This window comes from Chrysemys picta, chromosome 1 (assembly GCF_011386835.1).
Source record: "Chrysemys picta bellii isolate R12L10 chromosome 1, ASM1138683v2, whole genome shotgun sequence".
Taxonomy (NCBI): Eukaryota; Metazoa; Chordata; order Testudines; family Emydidae; genus Chrysemys; species Chrysemys picta.
Genome location: NC_088791.1, coordinates 310,399,042 through 310,408,995, shown reverse-complemented (window position 1 = coordinate 310,408,995; position 9,954 = coordinate 310,399,042). Strand labels below are relative to the sequence as shown.

The 9,954-nt window shown below is 39.4% G+C and overlaps 1 protein-coding gene across 3 annotated transcripts; it reads right to left on the bottom strand.

Moving 5' to 3' along the window:
- Positions 1-6,723: 6,723 nt before the first annotated feature.
- On the bottom strand, positions 6,724-9,739 carry GPR12 (G protein-coupled receptor 12). 3 transcript variants are annotated; one of them, XM_005286666.5, is made up of 2 exons: positions 9,410-9,739; positions 6,724-8,668 (listed from the first exon to the last, which is right to left on the bottom strand). In XM_005286666.5, exons 1-2 carry the CDS (start codon positions 9,602-9,604, stop codon positions 7,649-7,651), a joined length of 1,215 nt encoding a protein of 404 aa, XP_005286723.1. In that variant the 5' UTR covers positions 9,605-9,739; the 3' UTR covers positions 6,724-7,648. The 3 variants fall into 3 exon arrangements, with proteins under 3 accessions (XP_005286723.1, XP_005286724.1, XP_042698783.1); XM_005286667.5 differs by having other exon boundaries at positions 6,724-8,665; XM_042842849.2 differs by having other exon boundaries at positions 6,724-9,545.
- Between the last annotated feature and the right edge of the window lie 215 nt (positions 9,740-9,954).

Genomic DNA, 9,954 nt, shown 5'->3' with positions numbered 1-9,954 from the left:
ACTTCAGCATAGGCATTTATTATGTAATATGTTTGGTAGCACATTTAAAATCACTTTCAAGGAAACAACTACAATAAAGTTAAGGGCTCATCTCTTCTTCAGAAGAAATAGGAATGTATTATAATGCATCCTAAAAAATAATCTGCTGTTGTGCCTGTTCTTAAATTGGCAGAAAACTCGCACTGACTTTAACTGAAGTTATGCATGTCAGGATTGCAGGATCAAGGCTATTCATAATTAAAATACAACCCACCATGTCAAATTTTCAGAAAAGTGGCAGCTCATTTGCAATCGCATTTGTGCATTTTGCAGCTATACATTTATGCAGCTATGGTGGTCATTGTTAAAAGTCATATTCACCAGTAGGTACTATACTGACTTACATAAGAACAAAGTAACATAGAAATTGCTGTACTAGATCAAACCAGTAGTCCATCTAGTTCAGTATCCTATTTCCAACAACTCCATATGCGTCAGGGGAAGGTGTGAGTCCACACAATGGACAGTTGCAGAATAACTTGCTAATGGGAAATGCTTTTACCCTAATTTCAGGCAGTTAGTAGTTGCATAATTATCTGAACTATAAAGACTTATATCCCTTGATCTTTTTTTATTTCATCTTATGTAAATATGAAGGTCCTTGTCCATACAATTGCTAATCCTTTTAAAAATAATGATAAACTCTTGGGCCTAAGTGATATACTGTGGCAGTCAGTTCCACAGGTTACTATTAGGTTACTTTCACCTACTTTTACTTTGGACAAGTATTTCCAAATGTATTGCCTTTCAATTTCATTGGAAGTCCCCTTGTTCTTGTATTATGAGAAAGGGAAAATAAGCATGCCTGATTTATCTTCCCTCTAGCACTCATTATTTAGTATCCTTTATTATGTCTCTGTTAGTTTCCTCTCTATAATAAATAGCCCTAATCTTTTCAATCTCTAATGATTTTCATTGAACATCTCTGAACTGCTAGTGACCAAAACTGAACACAGCATTACAAGTTTTGACTATCAGAGCATTAAACCAACATTTGTACTGAGCTGTTGACAAAAATTCCCCCTTACCCATAGTTTTTTTTTATGAGGGGTTGCAAGTCATTTAGAACCCAGGAATGACGGTGATTAGTTCAAATTATTCCTTCCGATGTATTCCAATGTATTATTCCTTCCTATCAGTAACTTGTATGTATCAACACTGAATTTCACTTGCCATCATGGTGCCCAATTGTCTAGGGCAACAAACACACTCGAAATAGCCTGGATCTGCTCCACTATTGTTGAAAGAAACTCTTAAGATCACTATAGCTGAAAAAGATTAATGATTTTTTAACTTGGCTCTATATTTTCAATCTGTTTACTGTGTGCATTTGACTGTATTTTGTGTCCCACTCTTTTGTGGATGGTCACTTTATGGCCCTGTTTCATGTACTGGCCTAATGACACCACCCTCATATATTGCTCTGGAGAAACCTTGTATATTCTCTTCCTTTAGGGTGTTTAACACTGACAGCAACAATAAAGCTTAGACTGAAGAGGAAGCAAGTGGACATGTACACACAGATGAACAAGAAAGGAAAATGGGAGGAGTTTAGACACTATGGGTAATTTATATATTAGCTCAATTTTAGTTACCCCTTGTATTTCCTGTACAGTGCTCAGAACTATTTCAAGAATAGCCTTTTATGTGCTCTAGAACTGGCTGTTCTAAGAAGACGATCAATTAAGTTGACAAGAAATTGATTCTCTACACTAGGGGTTCTCAACCTTTTTCTTTCTGAGGCCTCCTCAGTCATGCTATAAAACTCCATGGCTCACTTGTGCCACAATAACTGGTTTTCTGCATCTAAAAGCCAGGGCCGGCGTTAAGGGGTAGCAAGCGGGCCAATTGCCCAGAGCTCCATGCCACAGGGGGCACTGTAAAGCTAAGTTGCTCAGGCTTCTGCTTCAGCCCCAGGTGGCAGAGCTCAGGGCCCCACGCTTCAGCCCCATGCAGTGGGACTTCAGCTTTCTGCCCTAGGCCCCAGCAAGTCTAACACTGGTCCTGTTTGGCGGACCCCCTGAAACCTGCTTGCGGCCCCGGGTCCCTGTTTGAGAACCACTGCTCTAAACCTCTTTCCAATGTGACATCTAACCAGTCTATATGAGGATAGGTGACGTCACCCATTACTACTCTATATTTAATTGCATCTTTGATTCTTCTCAAAAGTGTGCTCTCAATATCTTTCTCCTGATCAGGAGGCCAGTGGTACCCTAACAGTGTACTTTTATTCTTACACTTAAGATTTGCATCCAGTAAGATACTCTGTATGGCCAGAAATGTGATCTCATGAGATGCTGTTCAACCTTTCTGGCACAGTGATAATCCTCTGCCTCTGTTACTTAGTCTGTCCATTCTATATAGTATACAGCCAGGTATATCATTCCTTTCTCCATTCCACCTAAATGCCCATAATGTTAAAATCTCTTTCCATTGCCAGACATTCTAATTCTCCTATTTTTGCTTTCAAGCTTTTCACATTATGTATGCAATTACTTTTTTTATTTTTGGATGGTACCTGAGCTATCAGCATTATCTTCTATTCTAAACACAGGGAAACAATTGGTGTCTTGGATATCACTATGTGAAATATTTAGTAACTATAGTAGGGAGGAAAAGGAGGTAATGAGAAAAGAATGAGCTGGGGGTGAAATTCAACCTGAGTCTGATCAAAAAGCCAATGAAGACAATGGGAGACCATCCACTGACTTCAGTAAGTTTTAGATTAGGCCCTTCCGTGATGAGGGATGGGACAAGGCCCTTTACACCACTTAACTTCTATTACAGAGATATGGGAAGCAGGCAATGATGGGGTGCCAGCATCCCCTGCACACTGCAAAGTAGAGCTTTTTGCTTGCTTTAAACAGGGCTGGGCATGGGGGAGGTGGAGGATGTGTTCTTCAATTATACCAAAATCATGTGCCTTTCATACTCATACTCCAAAATTGGGGTTCAGCGGCCAATGAGCATGGATAATCTGATCTCTATGGTCCTCTGGAGGCTCCACTATTTTCAACATTGCAAACATTGTAAATTTGGGGTACTTTCAGTGTAGGTCTTGTGAAAACCTATGATTTTTTATTTAGATTAACCTAAAACTTGAAACTCTGCATATAATTAAAATTATACTAACACTGTTCTATAAACTAAATTTTAAATGATATAAAAGAATACATTCCATAGAAATACCTATTACATTAACATAATGCTGTCTTGGAAATATTAAGAATTCAGGATATGAAAATTGAGATAAACAGTTATCCACAAAAATTTCAACACAATAACTTCAATGATCATAATGCAACCAGCCTGAAACAATGTCCCATGTAATACTGTAATCAGTGCCTAACAGTAAAGTATGAATTCTGCTTACATAAAGTCCTTGCACAGGTGAGATTTGCTTATTGAAACACACTATTTTATCTAATGATTTTATTGCTTCCTCACTATTGCTTTGACTCTACAGCTTATATAAACTTTATTTTATTGGGACTTTATTGCTCTTATAACAAAAGCTTTTGTTTTTTTGCATTATTGCTAAAATGTTAAATGCTAGGAAAAATAAAAAAAATAGCAAAAGCTTTTAGGTTTGGGTACACAAACCACGGGCTGCAACAGGTTTCAACATTAAAGATACAACTTATTACTAACAATAGATCTAGCATTTTAATAATTTAAAACAAAGTAAACATTCTTTTAATTAAATTATGCATGTGCATTTTAAAAACACTTGAATTGATGACTGAGCTGTGAAGAATCCCAATATTGCTAAGAATGGTCAATTTAACCCCTCTGGCACTAGTATTGTTCAATATTACATGTTCCTTCAAGTTATCCAATGGGGGCAGGTCCCTGTGTCTGTGTGGAGTCCCACTAACTTCAGGGGGATTCCATGTTGTGCTGAGCTCTGCCCACATGGAACAATTTGCAGAACTGTGGCCTAAGACAGAACTGTCTAGATACAGAAACTAGAAAAGAATGTTGGACAGAACCATCTACTTCTGTGGAGTCAACTGGCTTTTAAGAAGCATTTCTTCTTGTTGAACTACTGAATCTGGTGAGGCAAGTGTTTAATACGCAGATCTGAACACAAGGTCATTCAGTTGTATATTATGCAGTATTTACCTCAGGACTGTTACTTTTACAGTTACATAATTTTGGGCTCAACCCTGTAGTCCTAAATAGGCCAAACTTACTGACTTCGAGCAGAGTTTTGGCCTCTATCAGGACTAATACTGAAGAGCCTTTTGAGTTTAAGAACATCTTTATAAGAGAGAGTCCAGATCATTCAAGCTATTAAAGTGACCAGAGTAACATCAAGTGCAAGGTAATGGCTCTGAAGTCACAATTTGATTGCTGGCCTGTTTCTGAAGTAGTGCACCTACAGGCACTGCCCCTCACTTAGGGCTAGATTGTAGAAACACTATTTGCCCCATCTAAACATTACTCTGTAATTTTAATCCATCTCTATCCTAAATTCAGCCCAGATGGTGTCCTGAGATCTGCATGTGAAGAGGACCCTCTTGGTACAAATCTCTCTGATCCTGCATGGAAGAAGAGTGTAGTTTCTTCCCTGGCTGATCTACAGGTCTAAGTTCCACATTGAGTGAGGAGGTGAACATCAGATAAGCCAGGAGCAGAGGAGAGGATATGGTTATGGTGGGGATCCACATTGTCCCCCTCTGGCATCCTTGGATATTTTCTGCTGAACCCTCCTACCAGACCAGAGCCAGTGCAGAGGCATACAGCCTCCATGTGGTCAACTGTGGCCTCCTACAGATCTCTGGAGATCTGCCAGATTTGTTGGTAAGTACAATGGGCTACTTGGGCAAGGGGGTGGGAATCTCTCTGATGGAACAACCACTGAAATCACAGATTTCTTCTCCAGAGCCCCATGCTATGGGTTTTGCCACAGGAAGGCATGATCCAGACTGGAAGAGAAGGGGGGCAAGAGAAGAGGAAGGATGGTCCAGTGGTTAGGGAACTAGATTGCTACACAGGAGACTGAGGTTCAATTCTATGCTCTGCCATGGATTTCCTGAGTGACCTTGGGCAAGTCAGTGGGTGTCACTGAGTGTCTGTTCCCCAGCTGTAAACGGGGGATGATAGTCCCTCCCTACCTCACAGGCCTGTTGTGAGGATAAAGACATAAAATAATTGTGAGGTGCTCAGATACTCTGGTAATGGAGGGGCATATTAGTACCTAGATAGAAGTGGACCAAACTCTTGGGACAGAATTCCTCTTGGGACAGAATTTTAGTCACAACTGTAGGTGTTTGTCCTGATCAGTTATTGGCACTTTGATGCAACTGACCAAACTCAAGGAAAGGATAGAGGAAGAGAGGGGTAGGTTTTGTTTGTATAGTTTTAACAAGTCTTATCTGTGTCTGTTAACAAGCAAATAGCATTTGTGACCCTTATGCATAATTCATTTCAAAATGTTAACAAATGATCCTAGCAATAATTTCCAATATTTGATACTTTGAGTGTGTGTGTATGTATGTATGTATGTGTGTATAGATATATATAAAAAAATCAGGTATATATACATCATAGGTATTTATGAAGTGATGATTTCTTATAAACAATAGAAAACTGGTAACTACTAGAACTTCATTAATATTCAGAGATAGATAAAGAACACAAATATCCTATATAGTTTGAGGGGAGATTTCAGTGGGTGTTGAACACCTACACCTGAAGCCAACGGGAGTTGCAAGAGCACAGTCCTGTCAAGATAAGGTCGCCACCATACAATATTAAATTTGATTAGATTAATGCAAAGTAATAGCCAGATATCATGAACCAAGTAAATAATGGAATTTGAATCTGGCATTGAAACCAAAATAAATTATTGCTAATATACAAGTGACTCACATTTGAAATTTAGTTCTGGGTATAGCATATGGATTATTAATGTCACAGAAGTTTGCCACAAAAGCTACAGTGTTCCAAAAGTTTAAACGAAAGGAAAGATACCATTTGAAAAGATTGAGTGGCAGCAGTATAGTAGTGTATACTCTCTATACTGTACAGGTATATTTTTCATCAAAATTTGAGATTTTTTTTAAACTATAATGGAAGATACTAAAGCAACAATATAGTATATTTACTTTGATATTCAGGGGACTACACCCTCATATTGGTGCCTAGGCATTTATACTTGTAACTTCCATCAGCACTAATGGAAGTTTTACTATAAATTCCCATTCACTGATATGAGAATATACCTCAAGTTTAACAAAGAAATCCAAAATCAGGTGTGTTTTTTTCCAGTAAGCTTTTTCTTCTGTCAATACAACCTTGTTATTAGAAAACAACATTTTTTGTTCTAATAATTCTAATGTGGCTTCAGGGAAAAGATCAGAAGCAGCTTAAATTAAACCATTCATGAAAGGAAGCTTTGCCTTTTACACAAGGAGTATTATCTTAGAATGAAGTGAAATGATATGCATATAGTACTGAGCATTATAATATGTGATGGACTCAAAGATTAAATTATTAGAATAGCAGAAAATATGTTCCGTAGGCATTTTTGCTACATACAATTATGCACCTGACATGCTCAAAGAATTTTCAAACTTCAGAATCTGAAACCATAGCAGAACAATGAGAACATGAAATAACACTTGTGTATCAATAGCAACCTTTAGGGAACCATTTACTGTAGGTACTAAAAATATACTATTTTAAGCAAGTTATTTTATTAAATATTTCCTTATACACTTCTGAAAATATTAATCTGTCAAAGAAACTTAAAATGCTGCACCTATTACAATGCATAATTCCTAGAGGCCATATTGTGCCATAGATTTCTGAGTAGAAATCTCCATCATTTAAATGAGGAATTCTGCTTAAAAATCAATATTACAATAGGCCCTGATGTCCTATATTTTAAAAAATGTATAGTTGATTTTTGAAAAGAAACAAAGCAGTAGTAAAGACTAAATGTATATTCTATTCTAGCATCTATCTAGAACTCATGAGAAAATAGGTAACATTTTAAAATACTGATCAATTTATACTGAGATATAAAACAGTAAACCTGCACAAGTACTTCCTCATTTTAGCAAATTAATGGTCCAGAAAGTATTACAATAAATACCAAATGAAACAATAGTTATTGGGTCATTATTTTAAATTGATGATATACATTTTAGTTTATGTTAACAGAACCAAGGACATAGTCTTCTTTACTGTTTCACTAAGGCTAAGAAGAGAGAGAATTTCTGACAACAGAAAAATCATGCAGTATAACTGAGCTCAAGCACATAAACTATTTTAAAAAGGCTATAATTCATCAGTCTACCTTTTTTAATTAATAAAGTTAACTTAGAATCATAGTGAATGTGAATGACCGGTTTAGTCTATTCATAGAACCTGAGCAACAATATAATTTGAAAGAACACTAATCATTTTGATTTTGGAAATCTTCCTTAAACCACTGAGTTCATTTCGGTTAATGGGGTTTCTCTTTACAAAAGGGTCAGTGCATCCTGTGGCTTGAATATGATTTAGATATGTACAATCTAAGGACTATATCTAACCAAAGATTGTTGCAGGAATTTTTGAAAAACAAAATGCTAAATAAAGTCCTCATAGCTGTTAATCAAACATCACTAGGTGATCTTGCTCTTTGAGACAGGCTAGAAGGGATACAGCCACAGCAGATGAGCCAAAATGCTTTTTGTATTTCCTGGTTTCTAAAAGCATATATTACAGGATTGATGATGGAATTGTAGGTGGCTGGCAGGAGAGTGGCATAGGTATATATTGAAGGATACGTGTAATCTGCTATTAAAGAATAGAGTGTAAAAGGCATCCAACAAGCAGCAAAGGTCCCCAAAATAATGGCCAAAGTAGACACTCCTTTTCGGGTGGTCACATAATGGGATGTGGCCAGGAAATGGTGTTGCAAGGCAATCTGATGGGCATGGCGCATCACAATTTTACAAATTTGAATGTAGAGCTGCAGCATGAGAGCAAACATGAGCAAGAAAGAGACTGAAAGGATAGCTGCATTATTTTTAGTGAGCGGTCTGATAACACTGCAGGTGGATTCATCTTTGAGGCAGTTCCAGCCCATTATAGGCAGCAGTCCAATACAGATAGATGCTCCCCAGAGCAAAATAAGCATGATATAAGTAAAAGTGACAGTCCTTTCTGAATTATAAGTCAAAGCATAATACAATGAGAGGTAACGATCAACAGTAATAGCCAGCAAGCTGCAGACAGATGCAGAGAAAGAGGCAACAATCAGTCCAATAGTGACCAGTTTTGTAGCTTCTGATTGTAGAAGATAGGCAAAAATAAAATTGATGATCAATCCAATTCCTGCTAAGAGGTCTGCAAGTGCCAGGCTGCCTATCAGAAGGAACATGGGGGCACGAAGATTAGGATTTTGGAAAATGATAAGGACCACAATGGCATTTTCACAGGAGATAAGGGTTCCTGAAGTACACAAAACAATGTCCCAGGGGTTTACTATGAGCTCTGGTTCTGGGTCTACGACAGGAATCAGGGAGGAGACTGCAGTTGAGATATTCTCTGGAGAGCTGGCTTCTAAGTGATCTTGAGGCAGCCAGCTTAAATTAACCTTCAGATCTTCATTCATTTTAACCCCTGTCTTCTTCAATGAAAAGACATTTTTTAATGTTCAGATACAGTACGAGTGAATTCAAGAACATGCAATACCTTAGCTATTTCTATGAATCTCATATGCAGGCGGGCACATGTTACATAAACGTGACAGCACAAATGGTGAAGAAAAATACTTAATTTAAAATTGCCTAAAGTTATTTAAAGAAAACAAAAAAACAGGACATGAAGTAACTAGAGAGATTTTCTTCATTAAATGGAAGAGGAAAACAAGTGAAATGTGGTATGGACACATAGTACTGAACTAAGAAATAAAACCCCGTTAACATAGCGAGAACTGTTTGAAAGGTGTTTTGGTTTAACAAGATAAACAAAACCCACAGCACATGAGTTTAAATACAGAAAAAGAGCAATTGTTGCATGATGCATGAAATAAAATCACAAGTCACCAGCTGAGTTTGCAATTAAACATCAGGGTTTTTAACCATTTTGTTAAGAATGCTCATGATTCAAACCTGAAGCAGACAATACAGCAAAATTCTTTTAACCCCGAGGGCCACCGTCCTATCTACCTCAGTTGGAAATTCGGGCTGGGGGATATTTACCCTGCAGAGCATCCTTGGTCCTGAATTAATAGCAATGGAGGTGATGAGGTGGGGGAGACAGAGCAATGCCATGCAAGCATCTGTGCGAGGGTAACACAATCTCATACAGACGGATGGAAACAGACAGTGACAGACAGACAGCGGGACTAGCCCTCTATGGTGGTCACCTTGGCTTCTCCCCTGCTGGAGGAGGCTGGTCTCCAGGTCCTTTCTATGCAGCAGGGCAGGCTGCTCCCGGCAGGCTCATTGTTTGCACTGCACAGACACGGGGAGGGGGCGGCAGTACCAGCTCCTGGCTGTGCAGTAGGGAGCGCAGGTGCAATCCCCTCTGCGCTGGCCCCTGAACGCGGTGCCTGGTGCATGGGGCTGAGGCAGAGAGAGGCGCAGGCACGCGCGAATAACAGAGGAACAGAGGCGGGGGCGCGCGCCGTGCGGCGCTGCCAGTCCGCGGGAAGAGAAGCCGAAGGCACGTGGGCAGCAGAGGAAAGGGGTCGCGTGAGCGGCGCGCGCACGGACCCAAGTTGGTGGGGAGGAGCTGAGGCACGCGCTGACAGGGAGACACCTGCTGCTCTCTAGTGCGCAGGCGCAGAAGCACCAGTCCCTGCCCCCAGACGACCTTCTGGGGGGAGGGCTATAATGAGGGGATGTCTGCGCGCCCCGCGAGGCACGAGCGCCGGGTGCTCCGCTCCGAGTCCCCATCCCCCCGCTCCCG